The sequence below is a fragment of the Perognathus longimembris genome, chromosome 28 (genome assembly GCF_023159225.1).
Source record: "Perognathus longimembris pacificus isolate PPM17 chromosome 28, ASM2315922v1, whole genome shotgun sequence".
NCBI lineage: Eukaryota > Metazoa > Chordata > Mammalia > Rodentia > Heteromyidae > Perognathus > Perognathus longimembris.
This window is the reverse complement of record NC_063188.1, coordinates 25,890,463-25,909,796: the sequence shown is the minus strand read 5'-3', so window position 1 is coordinate 25,909,796 and position 19,334 is coordinate 25,890,463. Positions and strand designations below refer to the sequence as shown.

General features: G+C 38.0%; 1 protein-coding gene and 1 non-coding gene across 2 annotated transcripts in view; both read left to right on the top strand.

Annotated features, from left to right (window-relative positions):
• Positions 1-19,334, top strand: part of Wdr44 (WD repeat domain 44) — a 78,654-nt gene that overhangs the window by 47,699 nt on the left and 11,621 nt on the right. The window contains exons 9-14 of the mRNA XM_048335998.1: positions 2,880-2,986; positions 3,873-4,024; positions 6,858-6,996; positions 9,050-9,114; positions 11,862-11,975; positions 18,900-19,022. Of these exons, the coding sequence (XP_048191955.1) occupies positions 2,880-2,986; positions 3,873-4,024; positions 6,858-6,996; positions 9,050-9,114; positions 11,862-11,975; positions 18,900-19,022 (700 nt within the window). The remainder of the gene's footprint in view (positions 1-2,879; positions 2,987-3,872; positions 4,025-6,857; positions 6,997-9,049; positions 9,115-11,861; positions 11,976-18,899; positions 19,023-19,334) is intronic.
• LOC125344411 lies at positions 7,972-8,093 on the top strand. Its single transcript, XR_007209532.1, has one exon. It is a non-coding gene; the product is annotated as a small nucleolar RNA SNORA17 (small nucleolar RNA).

Below are 19,334 nucleotides of genomic sequence, written 5' to 3'. Positions count from 1 at the left end.
AGGTTCCAGAAGTGTTAGTAGGACATGATAATCCTTCAAGTTATCTTGCTTTCCCTTTCTCCTCATTTTTTGCAAATTCCATTTTTCTATACTAACTATATGAGATTCTGACTATTCCATGTTATGGCAAATTTCTTTCTTTCCTCAATCTCAGTAATGTCTACAAGCAATATAACTTTTTTTTTTTATCATATAGGATGTGTTTTCTGATTTATGATGCTAAACAAATACATGTTAAGCAACTAAACTCTATGATACAAATGGTCATGATCATGCTACGCTTCTATTTTCCCACTAAACATTCAGCACTACAGTAAGCATATGGATTATGCTTCACTGTACATGGGCCACTAAATTGGCAGTAATTGCCATCTAACGTCCACTTGAGTCTAATTTTTTCCTAATGTGTATCAAAAGTAGTATTAAAAATTTTGATAAAATATGTATCAAAAATACAAGTGTATAGCAACACTCAGATATCAAATCTTGTCTGTGTATCAGTGGCACCTACCAGGAACCTGAGAATTAGGAATGCTTCAAGAGAAAGATAAATATACAGGAGAATTGTCACATAGTCCATGCTCTAAAGCTCACTATTCTAAGAAAAGAGTCTTTTATGTTTATTCAACACTGTTGTATGTGATGGGCACATCATATTTTTAAAAATATGGTCATCTAGTACCTGAACTCACAAGAAAAAGGAAGCAACAAAAGCTAACATGTAAATTGCTATAAAAGATTGTCAGGTAATATGCTAGATATAAGACAATAAAGAAAGATAGATAATACAGCTGGGAATCTGGCCTAGTGGTAGAGTGCTTCATATACATGAAGCCGTGGGTTTGATTCCTCAGTACCGCATACACAGAATAAAGCCAGAAGTGGCACTGTGGCTCAAGTGGCAGAGTGCTAGCCGTGAGCAAAAAGAGGCCAGAGACAGTGCTCAGGCCCTGAGTCCAAGGCCCAGGACTGGCAAAAAAAAAGAAAAGAAAAGAAAAAGGAAGGAGGAGGAAGAAGAAGGAAGAAGGCAAAGACGAAGATAACTCCTATTGCACAGCTATCTGTATGGCAGTACTTTTCAACATTTTCTCATGTCATGACATACATATAACATGGTAATATTTTCATTCAGCACTGGCTAAAAGTGATGAGGCACCTGATGGCCAGAAGAAATTGGTCCAGGGTTCTGGTGTCCCAGGATCATATCTGGTTGTCTTAAAGCCTAAGAGAGGGACCAGTAGTATGGCCCAAATGCACCTCGTTTGAAAGGCCCTGAAAGTACTGACAGTACTGTTGACAGTGATCCTGTCAACAAAAAAAAACTTACTCAGCATTAGTTGCCATTTAAGAAGTCATGAAGCCAGGCACCAGTTGCTCATAACTGTAATCCTAGCTACTCATGAGCATGAGATCTAAGGATTGTAGTTTAAAGCAAACCCAAACCGAAAAAAGCCAAAAGTGGAGCTGTGGTTCAAGTGGTGGAACACTAGGCTTGAGCACAAAAGCTCAGGAACAGTTCCCAGGACTGGACTGGCACACACAAAACAGTCATGAAGATTGGGAGTGTGGCTTAGTGGTAGAGTGCTTGCCTTGCATGCATGAGCCCTGGGTTCGATTCCTCAGCACCACATAAACAGAAAAAGGCAGAAATGACGCAGTGGCTCAAGTGGTAGAGTGCTAGCCTTGAGCAAAAGAAGCTCAGGGACAGTGCCCAGGCTCTGAGTTCAAGCCCCAGGACTGACAAAGAAAAAAAGTCATAAAGCTGGGTGCCAGGTGCTCATACCTGTAATCCTAGCTACTCTATGAACCAGACATGAGAGTTAGGAACTGAGGATACATAGTTATAAAGACAATAATAGCCCAAACTTGAAGAACTGAGGTTTGCTCAGCTCATTCATTGTATTGTATCCCATACTGTACCTATCCATTTCTCTGTTGATGAAAACGTATTTGTACTTTTTACCTGTTCTGAACAGTACTTCAGTGAACATCTTTGTATATATAATTTAGCAAGTTTTAAACGTATTATCCTTAACAGCATGAACTCCCATGAGAAGGGAAAATTTTACCCTATGTATAAATTGTTTGGTTTTATCATGTACTGGGCTTTGTGTTTTTTTAAATCATCTTAATATATAAAATTTGTAATATATAAAATTTGTAATATATAAAATTTGAGGTTTAGCTAATTGAAAAAAGCAGTAAATCCCATTTGTGGAAGCATACAATTCATACTTGCATTACTTGTTATGAGAGTGCTTGATGAGAAAGCTCAGCCTAATTTTATTACATGTAAATCCTCAAAGAAGGGCCAAAGGAACCAATTTAAGCTACCAAAACATTCTCTAACATGCGTAAGTACATTTTCATTGAGACAGGTTCTCATCATGTAGCTCATAGCTCAGGCTGACCTAGAACTCATTATTTTCCTGCCTCATCCTCCTGAGTGCTGGGTTACACCCAGAAGTGATTAACTTCTTTTTCCTTTCTTTTCATTGTTAAAATTGGTTCTTAGGGACAACTCTCTCAAAATGATTTCACTTCATATTCATGGCACCATTCCAGACTCTCCAAATGACCCTGTCTGGGGATAGGGCCCCTGATGTATCTGCTTAAACACTCCCATCCCACCTCACCTGTCCTGCTCAATTATTGCTCATCATTGACACCGGGAGATGCTAGAATATCTGATATTGTAAATTTGGAGAAATTGCATATACTTTGTAGCATATTGACTTGAATCTGTTTATTCCATTAAACAAAGGAATTGGGAACTCCCTTTAGTTCAGAATTAACCAATCACAGCTAATAAGTTTACCTATGAATTATTGAACTTCAACAAGTGGTACTACTAATTTCTTCTGTACTTTTTTTTTAAGAACCCAACTAAAGAAATTCCTTGGAAAGTCAGTAAAGAGAGCAAAGCACCTGGCTGAGGAATATGGGGAACGTGCTATAAATAAAGTTAAAAGTGTAAGAGACGAAGGTCAGTAAAATGAGAACATTTCAGCTTCATATTTAATTAACTTGCGCTCATCTTAATTTATACTTTATAGGTAGCACTGCAGTTTATTGAGTATAATAAACCTTCATAGCTAACATCCTTAATATTTCAGTAAATCATAAATTATCACTTAATTCCATCTGTATGAAGAAAATGAATTTATATGTCTTAAATATGGAATTGCACATTTTTTGTGATTTTGACAACCTGAAAATATTGATTACTCAATAATCAGTTGTAGGGGCTGGGGATATAGCCTAGTGGCAAGAGTGCCTGCCTCGGATACACGAGGCCCTAGGTTCGATTCCCCAGCACCACATATACAGAAAACGGCCAGAAGTGGCGCTGTGGCTCAAGTGGCAGAGTGCTAGCCTTGAGCAGGAAGAAGCCAGGGACAGTGCTCAGGCCCTGAGTCCAAGGCCCAGGACTGGCCAAAAAAAAAAATAATAATCAGTTGTAAATTACTTTTGTAAGGCCACTTAAGTTTTCATAATTAGGTAAATTTTCACAGATCTTAACCTCCTGTGACTTTGCTGTTGCTGTATTCATTTTTTTAATTTCATGAAGGCTTATATAGTACTTATTCTGTGCCAGATATGATTGTAGACACTTTACCTGTATTAACTCATTAATCCCTATGTAGTAAGTCCCATCATCCATTTTCCCAAAACTGAGAGCTTGATTGTGATCACACAGATAACAAAGCTGGATTTGAACCCAGGCAGTCTAGAACCAGACTCCATGGTCTTAACTAACATGCAAATAGCTTTTCTTTTTAATGAATTTTCTTGGTAAGCAGTAGAGATGAAAATGTGACAGTTGCTTATCTGTACTACCTACTAATCATTTCCATTGCTTTTCTCTTTAGTGTTTCATACTGATCAAGATGATCCTTCATCAAGTGACGATGAAGGAATGCCCTATACAAGACCAGTTAAATTCAAAGCAGCACATGGTTTCAAAGGACCTTATGACTTTGATCAAATCAAAGTGGTACAAGATCTTAGTGGCGAACATATGGTAAAATAAACAAAAAACCCTTTCTTTTCCTTTTGCAGGATTGATAGTTTTTGTTCAGAGAAATACTTGGCTCCTGTTAAATCTCTACCTTTATATGTACTTTTGCTAGCCTAACTCAAAAAATGTAAGCCAAGTACCAGTGGCTCTACCTTAATCCTAGCTACTTGGGATGCTGAGTCCTGAAGGAGTGCAGTTCAAAGCCAGCCTTGGCAGAAATGTCTGTGAGATTCCCCTCTCCAATTTCTCATATTAACCAGCCTAACCAGACTGGAGGCAGGCATAGCTCAAGCAGTAGAGTGCCAGCTATGCGCAAGCAAACTGACCAAGCTCAAGGCCCTGAGTTCAAGTGCTTGTATCACCACACATACCCCAAAACAAAAAGATTTTTAAAGGAAGAAGGGTGAATTTATAATTTAAATATCTCTCTAAAGTATTGTCAGAGAAGTGATGTTTTGACAACATAAACTCTAGGCCTCTATAAGAAAGATAAGGAGCAGAATGAAATTTCTAAGTGGTTATTTTAGAAGATGGTCTATCGGTTTAAAAAGTGTTTAAAATGTTCTCCCCACTCTGTTTTAAGTAATTTAAACAATTTTGTCAGAAACTCAATTTAATTTTTAAAGTAAGGCATTCAGAATGTGGAGAAGGGTAGATACTCATATTCTCTCAGAATTCACATTAGCCTGTATTATTATTATTTTTTTGGTCTCTATTTTTGGTACTGGGGATCGAACCCAGAACATTGCACTTGTGAGGCAAGCACTTTGCCACTGAGCCACCTCCCAGCCCCCTTCTCTCAGAATTCACATGTACCAGGCTGAGAATATAGCTCAGTGGTAGTAGAATGCTTTCCTAGCATGTGTGAGGCCCTAGGCTCCCTGCCTACAGCACGACAAAAAAAATTAAATGTACCAATATAGACAAAAGTACACAGATTGTATTATAGGTATTTGCTGAAAGTCTCTATCAGCATAGGGAAGATGGCAGTAAAGCTCAACACTGGAAAAATGATGCTATACACTTGGTCAGGGAGTTGATTGAGAATTTAATGATAAACCTAACTTCCTTAGAAGGAAGCAACTATAAATATCAGATGAAAGCATAATTGGAATTTAAATTTTGGTTTCTACAATCCATACATAAAAATTTGAGTTGATTATTGTACCTTTACTAAGAAATCTACTTAATTGTCTTGTAATGTCTCTCTTGTATTGTAGTGTAGTGTAGTGTAGTGTAGTGTATTTTTGTCGGTTGTGGGGCTTGAATTCTGCGCCTGGGTGTACTGTCCCTGAGCTCTTTTGCTCAAGACTAGAGCACTACCACTTGGAGCCACAGCTCTACTTGCAGTTTTTGAGTGGTTAATTGAAGATAAGAATCTCATGGGGACTTTTCTGTCTGGGCTGGCTTCGAACCACAATCCTCAGATCTCAGCCTCCTCAGTAGATAGGATTACAGGCATGAGCCACTGCCGTCCGGCTCATTATTTTTTGTTTAAGTAAAATCCCTTTGTAGTGGGGTCCAAATGACAATTTTTTTCTATCTTTCTGAATTTTGTTTTTATAGAAACTGAACTCATGGTTTAATGCTTGCTAGGCACACACCCTCGTCCTGTTGCTTTTACTTGTTTTTTTTTTTTTTTTAAGATATTGGTGCCACCTTTGCCCCGGATACCTCAAACCATAATCTTCCCCCTTTGCCCCCCGCCCAAGTAACTGGACCACACATATGAACCACCACATGCAGTTTTGTTTTTGTGGATGTCCGGGGCTTGAACTCAGGGCTCCCGTGCTGTCCCTGAGCTTTTTTTGCTTAAGGATAGCAGTCTACAAGTTGAGCCACAGCTTTACTTCCAGGTTTTTGTTGGTTAATTGGCGTTAAGAGACTCATAGACTTTTCTGCCTGGGCTGGCTTCAAAGTATGTTGCTTAGATCTCAGCCTTGTGAGTAGCTAGGATTACAGGGATGAGCCACCAGTCTCTAGCGCACGTGCAGTTTTGTTTTGTTTCTGAGGTAATGTCTGGCTAATTCTTGTTGGGACTGTCTTTGAACCATAATCCAGTAATATCTGGGATTACATGTGTGAACCATCATGCCCAACAGAATGATAAGTTTTTACTATAATTGAATTTTATGGAAATAAATGTTGTTTAGTAAATGAGTCATTGCTTCTAACTTGTATAATCTTTTTTGTATACCTAGATATCTTATTATTTATTACTATAGGACTATTATTATTTGTTATAATAGGGTTTGGTCTTTCTAGTTTAAGAATTTATATTCTCTAACCCTTCTTTTGTCCAATATATCCACATACTTCCCCACTGTTTTCAGTATCATAATGTTGCAGAGCTTTGTCACCAAGGAGGACAGCTCAGAACCATACCATTTCATTATTTTTTCTAAGTGGCCAGTACCCTAAAGGTTTTGGCTCAGACAGCTTTATTCTTCTCCATCCTGTTTAGAAGTTGCTATAGCCATGCAAAGAACTTTCTCTTCCTCTTCACATTCAGCCAGGGGACTAAAGTCCCAAACTTGGATTTGTGCTTTTCTAATTATGATTATTGGTCACCTTAGGACTCTTGTTTTTATTAATATGTGACTATGGCTTGAAGGTATAAGTTTAAATTTTGACAAACTATAACTTTCCTATCCCAACTTTCTTCTGAAACTCTTCATTTGTGGTATTACAACAGTGTTAGACTTCCAGCCCTGAGTTGTATTAGTAATGTGAGCAATATCTTATTATGTAGTTTAGCATTTTTTTTCAGTTTGGTTTAAAGAAATCTCTCTACCCTTTTAAAGTAAAAACTTGAAACCTTGTTTTGTTTTTATAGGGAGCTGTTTGGACCATGAAATTTTCTCACTGTGGTCGATTACTTGCCTCAGCTGGACAAGACAATGTCGTGAGAATATGGGCTTTAAAAAATGCTTTTGACTATTTCAACAATATGCGAATGAAATATAATACTGAAGGTATACTTCATCTAAAAATAGATATAAACCTAGAATTTTTGTACTTTAGGTTTAATGTAAGTTGAGTATCCCTAATCCAGAAAGCCAAAATTAAAATACTCTATAGTCTGTAATTACAAATCATTAGCAGGATGCTTAGAACATTTCAAATTTTAGAGCATTTTGGATTTCAGAGTTTCATATTAGGGACACTCAAGTTGTGAATTCGATGCAAATATTCCAAAATCTGTAAAAGCACAAAATCTAAGAAGGAATACCGAGCATGTAATATTTTCCCTACCTGGAAGGCATTTGTAATCATTACTTAGGATAATAGCCAAAAAATTGTTGATCTGTGTGCTATGTGCCTGTAATCTCAACACTTGAGAGGCCCAGAGGCAAGAGGCTAACTCAGGCTGTGTAGCTTTTCCTTGTCTCCAGGATAAGACAATTAAAAGTAAGACAAATAATAAACAGCAAAATGCCCTTAACTTCAACTTATCTCTTTTCAAATGTATTCTGTAGCTAATTTCTTGAACCCTGAAAACAGTTACTCTGTTTCCCCTAGCAACCTACATTTCTATCCTAGGTTAGAAGGAAATATCTAATTAAACCAGATAAAAATGAAAATAACATATATCCTCCCCCAATAAATAACGACTGATTAAGGAAACAGCCATGCAAAAAGTGAGTTAATATTGTCAGCATATAAGGAACATATGAAAAACTAACTGGAAAGGAAAACTTCAAAATATTATGTGCATAAATACTGATTTTTATCTGTGAAAAATATGTCTCATAGTAAGTTATGAAACTATGTAGAATTGATGGAAGTAGGAATTTCTTATAATTATTTATACAATAAATTTTCTTCACAGATTTTCACCCTCCCAGTCATCTAAGTCTGAAAACAATACATTGAGGGATGGTAGAGAGGCCATGTGTGAAACTATAGAATTTAGTCCAAGAACCAGATGTCTAGAGAGATTCATTAAACTTGCAAGCTAGAGGCATTGCAGGTGTGAGCGCTGTCCCATCTGTGTCTATAAGTAACAGGGAGAAGAAAGGCTATGGCTATGCTGACCCATGAATATTTGAATGATTAATAGCCTGACGTGAGAAAAAGGAAAGCCTCATGAATTTACTTGTGCTATGTCATAATACATAATTGAAGATGATGATGCATTTGCCAAGTTAAACTGTGTTTATTGGATCATTTCTTTACCTGCCTAGAGCAGAGAAACTATTTCAAGTGACCCTTGCAACATAATGCCAGCCCAGACCCTCTCTTACTTAACCCTTTCCTGTTCCCCGTGTTACTTATTACAATGAATAAGAATGTATTCACTATGAAGGGCTGGGAATATGGCCTAGTGGTAAAGTGCTCACCTCGTATACATGAAGCCCTGGGTTCGATTCCTCAGCACCACATATATAGAAAAAGCTGGAAGTGGCACTGTGCTGTGGCTCAAGTGGTAGAGTCTGCTAGCCTTGAGCAAACAGAAGCCAGGGACAGTGCTCAGGCCCTGAGTTCAAGCCCCAGGACTGGCAAAAACAAAAACCAAGAATGAATTCACTGTGAATACTAAGGATTGATAGCATTTTGTTTTCTGGCTTAGAAAAAAATTTGTAAATCATTTTATTTAAAAGTATTTAAGGGCTGGGAATATGGCCTAGTGCTAGAGTGCTTGCCTTGTATACATGAAGCCCTGGGTTCGATTCCCCAGCACCACATATACAGAAAATGGCCTGAAGTGGCGCTGTGGCTCAGGTGGCAGAGTGCTAGCTAGCCTTGAGCAAAAAGAAGCCAGAGACAGTGCTCAGGCCCTGAGTTCAAGGCCCAAGACTGGCAATAAATAAATAAATAAATAAATAAATAAATAAATGTATTTATCATGATAAATACAAATATTTTATATTTATAAGCTTATGTTTTTAGCAAATTTATTTTTCTAGAGTATTATATTCTGTGACTATTAGATATTATTGCATTATTATTTCTCAGTGTTTTTGGTGGGTGGGTATACTTCATGTATATATGTATGGCTTATTATCATTATTATGCTGTTTCTAGGACGTGTATCCCCATCACCTTCTCAGGAAAGTCTAAGTTCATCAAAATCTGATACAGATACAGGGGTATGTTCATTTTTTATGGTTACTATTATAAAATTTGATGATTTGTTTGCCATAAAATAACAGTTTGTTAATCAGAAATTGGTTGCCTGAAGATACTTAATTAAAAATGAAATGTAGCATTTTTTTACGTGTACATAAAATATTTTAACCATATTCACCTTCCTTCACCCTCACATTCTCTCTTCCTCCCACTAGTATCTATACTCAGAACAAGACCTATTTTGCATTCCTGTCATTCAAAGTGTATATTAATTATTCAAAGGGGTTCCACAGTGATGTTCTACACACACATATACAGTACTTTAGGCAGATTAACCACTCTTCACAAACCCTCCCTTTCCCGACCCTCCTATCTCATATTATTTGACAGCCCTCAGTAAGTTTCATTTTGTCTTCTTTATTCTCAGATGTGTTGTATTTTGGTAGCATTTTCTTTTTCTCCCCTGACTCCACTCTGACAACTATATTACGAATAGACCCTAAGATGATAAGATGTCTTACTCATTTTGATATCCAAAATAACTAAGATATGTTGAGCATTCCTAATCTGAAATCTTAATGTTCTGAAACATTTGAACACCAACATGACACAAGTAGAAAATAGCATACCGTAAAACCTTTCTTTTTTTTTTTTTTCTTTTTTTTGCCAGTCCTGAGGCTTGAACGCAGGGCTTGGGCACTGTCTCTGAGTTTCTTTTTCTCAAAGCTAGCACTCTACCAGTTGAGCCACAGTGCCACTTCTGGCGTTTTCTGTTTGTATGCTATTGAGGAATCAAACCCAGAGCTTCTTTTTTGTTTTTGTCTTTTCTTTTTCTGGTAGTGGGGATCAAACCAGGATATTGCACCTGCTAGGCAAGCACTTTGCCACTGAGCTACATCCCAGCCCCCAGAGCTTCTTGCATGCTAGGCAAGCACTCTACCATTAAACCACATTCCCAGCCCAAAACCTTTCTTTATGTATTGTAAGACTGGAGATATTAGCTCAACTTGTAGAAAAGTACTTAGCATGAACAAGGCTCTTGACTTATTCCCCAACACAAAAAAAATAACAAAAATCAATAATATTTACATATATTTCTTATATATGCACATATAGTGTTAAAATTACCCTCATCCTGGTGTCCAATCGGGCTTTTTGCTGGTTACTTTTGAGATGGAGTCTCATGGACTTTTCTCCCTTGCTGGCTTCAATCCAATGTTCCTCCGGATCTTGGCTTCCCTGAGTATGTAGAATTACAGATTTCAGCCACTAACACCCAGCTAGAATGTACCAGAAGGTAGAAGGTTTATCGGTGTGGCCTCAAAGTGCTTTTCTTCTTTAATCCCTTACTCTATCCCCATGAAACTTCCTCCATACTTGTCTCTGTAGCAACCCTTCTCTAAATACTGCAAGGCTTAGCTATCATGCCATTTCTTTTCATGGCACATCCTCTAAAACAGTTGAAGAGGCCAGGTACTGGTGGCTCACCACACCTGTAATCCTAGCTACTCAGGAGGCTGAGATCTGAGGATTGTAGTTCAAAGCCAACCAGGGCAGGAAAGTCCGTGAGACTCTTATCTCCAGTTAATCACAGAAAAAGCTGAACGTGTCACTATGGCTCAAGTGTTAGAGCTCTAGCATTGAACAAAAAGAGTTCAAGGATGGCACTCAGGCCCAAAGTTCAAGGCCCAAGGTCAGTAAAAACAAGCAAAAAGTTGAAGGATAAATCTATAATTTAATTAGTTGATTTATATTCTTGCTTTGTTTTTGATGTTCATAGGTAGCTGTCCATTATTTTAACATCTTTATGCCTCAGTTATGTTCCAGTTCCTTCATGTTCATAATGTTAATGGTTACTTCAAGGAGTTGCTAGGATTCTTTCAGGTGATAAATATAAAAAGCATGCCACACATTATTCAGGACATTATTTTCTACCTATTTCTTTAACTTCAAGTAACAGAAACCCAATTAAATGGCTTACCTCATGAGATAGCAAGTCTAGAAGTAAGGCTTTCCCCACTCTGTAACTTCAATAGCTCAGTAGTGTCATCCCCTATATCTTTCGGTTTGTAATTTGTTTCATTCCCTAGAGCTTTTTTGCCCTCATGGTCCTAAGATGGCTGCTACAGTCTTAAGTGTCACATGAAGAGAACAATGTTCAAAGGCAGGAAAGGGAAAGATCCATTCAGGGTGCTCCCTTTTAAGAGTAAGGAAATCACTGTAGAAGTTGTCCCCCTTTTTTTCTCCATTTGTTTCTTATGTCTAGTTCATGAAAATTAAAGCAAATGCCAACCATCACTACAAGGGCAATGAGCTATTAGTTGACACCAGTCATGACTCACCCCTATGCTGATCCTATGTCTCCTGAAGGAACAGATGCTCAGAAAAGAACGTAGTAGAGCCTCTGTTAGGGAGGAAATTGTATGACAATAAATGTACTCACTACCTTATTATGTAACTGAAACCCTTCTGTACATCACTTTGACAATAAAATTAAATTTAAAAAAAGATTTCAGTTAAGGCTGTGTGGGGGTACATGCCTGTGACCTCATTACTTATAAGGTAGAAGCAGGAAGATTGCAAGTTCAAGACCAGCTTGGGCTGCACAGAGTTACAGGCTGATTTGGAAGGCTCTTCTTGAAACAATATTGGATTTCAATTAGGCATCATACAAACTCATGAGAATAACAGGTGGAGTGGGTGTCTGAAGCCTTTGTCAGGCCAGTTTTACATCTCAGTTTTAAACTTTGTTTTTATGTCTACCTAGGTATGTGGTGGAACTGATGAAGACCCTGATGACAAAAATGCACCGTTTCGGCAACGGCCCTTCTGCAAATATAAAGGACATACTGCTGATCTCCTTGATCTTTCTTGGTCTAAAGTAAAGAAATATTACTTGAATTACATATAAATTCTATATAACTTTGGGATAAAAAGAAATATTTGTATGATTATCACACTGCTATTAGGATGTTCACACAATCTCTGTGGGAATGAATCTAAGAAAGAAAGAGCAGGATGGGTAATGAGCAAAATGTTCATTACCTCACAGCTTCTATATAGATCTGTTTGTATATTTGTTACCTATTCTCAGCAAAGTGGATGTGACTCAACTACAAAGGCAAGGCTAATCAATCTACTCAAGCCTGTTTAAGAGCTAAACTACATTCATAAAATTAGTTTTTCATTTAGCAATTCATTTTGTGGTGATTGTTTTCTTGCAGAGCAGGACTAAAGGGACTATGCTCACCATGAGCTTCTTTTGTTCAAAGCTATCACTCTATACCACTTGAGCCACAGCCCCACTTCCAGGGTTTGGTTTTTGTTTTTTTTTTTGGTAATTTAGTGGAGATAAAGTCTCATGGGCTTTCCTACCTGGGCTGGCTTCAAATGGTAATTCTCAAATCTTAGCCTCCTCAGTAGCTAGGATTACTGGCATGAGCCACCGGAATTCAGCAATCTTGTTCTTTTTGCTCAGAATAACTTTGACTATTCAAGATCTTCTGTGCTTCCATATGAACTTTAGGATTTTTTTTATCTCTATAAAGAATAACATTAAAAATGGAGAGACAAAGGATAAAAGATGAACCAATGCACCAGCAATTCTTGCAAAACTATATGGTGTAAACCAACTGTACAACCTATGGGAGGGGTGAATGGGGAGGGGGAAAGGTGGGAGAAAAATGAAGGAGGAGGTACAAAGTTTGATAAGAAATGTACTCACTGCCTTACATATGAAACTGTAACTCCTCTGTACATCACTTTGACAATAAATAAGAATAACATTAAAATTTTGTTAGGAAATGGGCACTGGTAGCTCACTCCTATAATCCTAGCTACTTAGGAGGCTGAGATGTGAGGATCACAGTTTGAAGCCAGCCCTGCATGAAACTCAATGAGACTCCAAAAACTGAATGTGGCTCAAAGTGATAGAGCACTAGTCTTGAGCAAAAAACGCTCAGAGGAAGTGCCCAGGCCCTGAGTTCTAGCTCCATGACCAACCAAAAACAAATGCTGCTGACTTTTTTTTGCCAGTCCTGGGGCTTGAACTCAGAGCCTGAGCACTGTCCCTGGCTTCTTTTTGCGCAAGGCTACCACTCTACCATTTGAGCCACAGCGCCACTTCTGGGTGTTTCTGTGTATGTAGTGCTGAGGAATCCAACCCAGGGCTTCATGTATATGAGACAAGCACTCTATCACTAGGCCATTTGTATACTGATTTTCTACCTTGCTACTATGCTAACCCATTTGTCAGAGCAAGAAGTTTTTAGGCTCTTTTACATATAAGATCATATGTGTGATTAGGGATAATTTGATTTCTTCTCTATTTGAATCCCTTTAATTTCTTTGTTATGGCAAAACTTTTTTTTTTAATTTTAAGGCCTTCTACTAATTGGATGAGGCCCCTCATATCATCAAGGATGATCTCCTTTACTTAAATGAAACTAATTTTCGATACTAGCTATATCTTCAAAATTCCTTTACAATATCAAGTAGATTAGTATTTAGTTAGCTATTGGGGTACTATAGCTATAGCTACATCAACACATAAAATTAACCATCAAAATCACCTTGCTATTAGTATTAATATCATTCCTTTGAATTCATTCTCTTAACCTTTGTCTGGCCTCTAATTATTTGATGCTATCAGTCTTCCTTAAAATGGTCTTCTTGGTTTTAAAATATTGTATTTTCTTCATTTCCTTTTTGTCTCTCTGACCACTTCCTTATTCTTTTATGGAAGAAATAGCAACAGTAACATTACTAGTTTCCTCCTACCTGTAATCTTAACTACTCATTGGGCTAAGACCCCAAGATTTTAGTTCAAAGCCAACTCCAGCACAAAATCCAGAGAGAACCCCCCCCCATCTCCACAATAGCCAGCAAAATGCTGGGCTGTGGGCTCAACGTGTGGCAGAAGTGGTAGAATGCTTAGCAAGCTGAGCAAGCTCAAGACCCTGACTTCAAACCTCAGCTCCAGTGTAGGGAAAAATTACTGAGAACCTAAGCAGATACACCTACTACATATGAAATCTATTGTTTACTTTACCACCTATTTTAAAATATGAACTCTGGAACCAGACATCCAAAGATCATATACCACCTAACTCTGCCTCTTATAATTGTGGAACCTTGGACACATTCCTTAATTTTACTGTGCCTTAGCTAGGAAATAGACATGATAAAAAATAGCGTCCTAGCAGGGTGCAAGTGGCTCACACCTATAATCCTATCTACTCAGGAGGCTGAGATCTGAGGATCATAGTTCAAAGTCCGTGCAGGAAAGTCCATGAGATTCTTATCTCCAATAACCTACCCCTAAAAGGACAGAAGTGGAGTTGTGGCTCAGGTGGTAGAGTACTAGCCTTAAGAAGAAAAAAAAAACCCTCAAGAACAGTACCCAGGTCCTGAGTTCAAGCCCCAGGACAGGCAAAAAGACTGTTTCCTCAGAATTACTGGAGAAGATGAATTGTGCTAGTAAATACATGTCATTTGCCTAGAATACAGCAAATGCTTAACTAATATTACCTATTCATGTACCAGGTAGCATTTTAGGCACTGAGGACTCAGAGAAAAGTTAAGTGGTTTACATGTGATCTCTATTTTTCCTCAAAAATTAGACGAGGGCATTGATGTTTCTTGATCAAGCAGTAAAGACAGTGAAATTTGTGCAGGTTCAGGGACATACCTAAAGGCATGCAGCTTAAGGAAAAGGGAAGCAGAGACCCAAAGTACTCCCTTCCAGACCATTTCTTTTCTTTTATTTTTTTTTTGCCAGTCCTGGGCCTTGAACTCAGGGCCTGAACACTGACCCTGGCTTCTTTTTGCTCAAGGCTAACACTCTGCCACTTGAGCCACAGCGCCACTTCCAGCTTTTTCTATATATGTGGTGCTGAGGAATCGAACCCAGGGCTTCATGTATACGAGGCAAGCACTCTTGCCACTAGGCCATATTCCCAGCCTTTCCAGACCATTTCTGTGGTATAGCAGCCCCTGGAACACCACTCAGAAGCAGGATTACAAAAATAACATGTTTTGGACACATAACAAGGAGTTTAAAAAATCATAAAATCCTTATAAACTTTCTTTCCTGTCACTCATTCCAAATCTCTTGGGAACTATGAGGAAATATGATTTAGTATCTTTCAGGCTACCTACTTACTTGCTGCATTTCTAAGGATGGGTGCCACCTTGTAAAGTGGGTCTACCTATTCCCTGATGATATGAATGCTAGTCTATCAAGAGATAAGTATAGGGGCTGGGAGTGTGGCTCAAGCCCCACAGCTGACCAAAAAGAAATTCACCTTTTTTTGCCAGTCCTGGGGCTTGAACTCAGGGCCTGAGCACTGTCCCTGGCTTCTTTTTGCCTCTAGGGTAGCACTTGAGCCACAGCACCCACTTCTGGCTTTTTCTGTGTATGTGGTACTGAGGAATTGAACCTAGGGCTTCATGCATAGGAGGCAAGCACTCTTGCCACTAGGCCATAATTCCAGCCCCAGGAATTCATCTTTTAGTGTTGTATTTGGGTCTCCTATGTCCTTGCTAAGGCCATCCTTGACAACTAAATATTGACCTATTTCACTGAATTCCTATTTAATCCTTTTTGTAAACTTTCTTTCTTTCTTTTTTTTTTTTTTTACCAGTCCTTGGACATGAACTCAGGGGCAGGGCACTATCCTTGAACTACTTGAGACACAACTCTACTTTTGGTGTTTTTGTGGTTAATTGGATTAAAATCTCATTGACTGTCCTGTCTGGGCTGGCTTCAAAATGTGATCTTCATGAATAGCTAGGATTATAGGCATGGGCTACCAGCACCCAGCAAAGTTCCATTTTTATCTAAGTGTCACCTATGTATGTTTCTAGATCCTGTTTACCAGAAGATTGTAAGCTCCTTGACAGTATGGACCAGATTTTATTTTACTCTTGTTTCTTTTCCATGTGTATCACAAGTATGTTAATATTAGGTTTGCAATTTGTAGAAGACTTGTTTCATGACAGGTAACAAGAAATATATTGTTAATTTTTAGAATAGTACTACTCACTGAAGGTGATCTTTCATTTTATAGATGAGAAGACTGGGCTGTGTGACCTAATATCACACTAGTTATGAGTAGAACTTTGATTTGATTTGAATGTTACAGTGCTTAGTTTGAGAAATTGATTCATTGGCTCAATAACAGTTTTTGAGCGCTAAAACCTCTTGATAGAAATCAACACATGTTCAGTACCTTCAATTAATATTTTAGGGATGTAAGAGGAGCACCAGTAGCTCATGCTGTAATCCTAGCTACTTAGCAGGCTGAGATCTGAGGTTAACAGTTCAAAGCCAGCCCAGGCAGGAAAGTCTTTAGATTCATATTTCCAGTTAGGGAAAACCAGAAGGGAAGCTGTAGCTAAAAGTGGTAGAGCAAAAAAGCTCAGGGACAGTTCCCAGGCCCTGAGTTCAAGCCCCATGACAGACAAATAAATATGAAGATATGAAGACATATATATGTATGTGTGTGTGTGTCTCTCTATATGAACAAATATGTATATATAAAGGATATCTTCATATCTTTCATATGACTATAGAAAAAACTGAATAAAGCCAGTTATTAGCTTGTTAGGGGTTTTTTGTTTGTTTTATTTTGGTGCTGGGAATTGAAACCAGAACCTTGCATGTGCTGAGTGTATGCTTTACCACTGAACTCCTAGTGGCCCATATGTTTCTTTTTAAATATTTTTATTAGTGTACATTAGTTGTGCAAGAAGAGGGTGCATTGTAATGTTTACATACATACAATGTACCTGAAATTCACCCTTTTATCTCTCTCCCTTCTTAAAACAATAACAAATTTCATTGTTCTGTTTTCATGCATGAATATGAAGTACTTTGATCATATGCACCCTCCCTATTGACCCCCCTCACTCCTGTGAGGATCGATCCTTTAACAGACAGAGCCTGTTTTGCTTTTCCATGACTTCTTTTTTTTTCAGCATAAATTAACTAGAAAGAGATTTCACTGTGGATTTAATTCACACATGCATATACAATATTAACCTCTCATCCATTGTGCTCTCTTTCCTAGTCTCCCCTCTCCCCCCACACATCTCCCTATTGTTCAATAGCTTTCTGGATATCAGTAGATCTTGAAAATAAAAGTAATTGTTGTTACATGTTTCCAAGACTATTGTAAGTCTTTCAAATTCCTTTTCTTTGATGCTGGATATGAGACCCAGAGCCTCTCAAGTATTTTTCTAGGCAAGTATTTTAGCACTGAACTATACCTGGAGTCCCAAATTCTACTTTTTTTTTCAGATAGAGTCTTTACAACCCAGGCTGGCTTCAAATTTGCATCTTCTTGCCTCAGCTTCCCTGAGTGCAAGGATAATAATAGTGGACCACTGCAGCTGGCTGTCAAATTCTGTTTTTAATCACAAAGTATATACTATACCTAAAAAATAGGTATATTACATGGTGTTTTTTTATAACAGCCAAAAATACCATATACAACTCAGTAATATATCCAGAACAATATTTGCAGTTAGTCTTTTTACAAAGATTAAAGATTCTTAATTACTTACAGCAACTGACAAAGCATCTTGGTATTTCTTATAAGTATCTGTTCTGCTTAAGTACTATGCTTAACAGTGTCATGATTAGAGCCTGGTTCTAGAGCCATACCATCTATGCTTGAATCCTAGCTTTAACACTGACAAACTGTATAGTTTCAAGTAAATTATATAATTGTTTCACTGTTCCATTTATCAAAGTAGATAATAATATGCCTACCTCACAGAGTTGCTGTATAGTGCTCAGAACACTGTTCACCCAGGAGCATCCTCAACAAATGTCATTGCCTGGATTTGTTTAGCACCTTTAGGCATATAAAAATACCAGCATCCCCTTTTAGTTTCCTCCTTCAATGTAACTTACAGCTCTCCCTCTTAAATAGATGATATTTAAAGTCACTGAGCCTCTGCCACATGAAAGCTTTGGGGTGATGAGTTGATCACAATGCCTAAATCAGTTACACTACTTCTCCCAGCTTTGAAAGTTCTGTGATCTGCTCTGAGAGATTTGACAATTTCTGTTCTCTAATTTTCTTGCCTACAATGTGACAGGCTCACAATAGCACTTCATTTATATGCTTCATTATAGAATAATTTTTCAAGACATTTTAAGGAGGGGCTGGGGATATGGCCTAGTGGAAAGAGCATTTGCCTCGTATACATGAAGCCCTGGGTTCAATTCCCCAGCACCACATATATAGAAAATGGCCACAAGTGGCACTGTGGCTTAAGTGGTAGAGTGGTAGCCTTGAGCAAAAAGAAGCCAGGGACAGTGGTGCTCAGGCCCTGAGTCAAAGGCCCAGGACTGGCCAAAAAAAAAAAAGACATTTTAAGTGACAGTTAAGATCCATGTCAGTTAAAGTTCATAGTATCATTGCATGAAATAACTGAACTGACATGACAATCAAATTGAACACATGCCTTACATTCAGTGCTAAGTTTCAGTGTGTGTACACTCTAGCAGCTAAGGTACACTTTAGTTTTCTGCTGATACCTGGCACATTTCTTGACATAGATGACAATATTCATAGTAATATAAGGACAGGGAATGTGAAAAAGTATTAGAGGCAATGAAATATGGTGTTCAGTTGTTTGAAAAAATTAGACTTCCCAAGTGAATTGGATAATCTTTTGTTCTTTATTTCTGCATATAAGAATAACATAGTTGAGGTTCATGAAACTATAAAGTTGACTTTTATTGTATATTTTTTCATATGGTAATAAGTAATCAATATCATTTTCTCCATAGAATTACTTTCTGCTTTCTTCTTCGATGGATAAAACAGTCCGGTTATGGCACATTTCTAGAAGAGAATGCCTTTGCTGTTTCCAACACATAGATTTTGTCACTGCCATAGCTTTTCATCCAAGAGTAAGTAATCATACACTTGTCATACTAAAAGGATGACAAAGGAGCTTGGTTTCTCTAGGGGTCAGTTGGACTACAGGAAAAAATATTCCTGGGAATATGGCCTAGTGGTAAAGTGCTCGCCTCGTATACATGAAGCCCTGGGTTCGATTCCTCAGTATCACATATGTAGAAAAAGCCGGAAGTGGCGCTGTGACTCAACTGGTAGAGAGCTAGCCTTGAGCAAAAAGAAGCCAGGGACAGTGCTCAGGCCCTAAGTTCAAGCCCCGGGACTTGCAAAAACAAAACAAAACAAAAATATTAATAGCCACATAG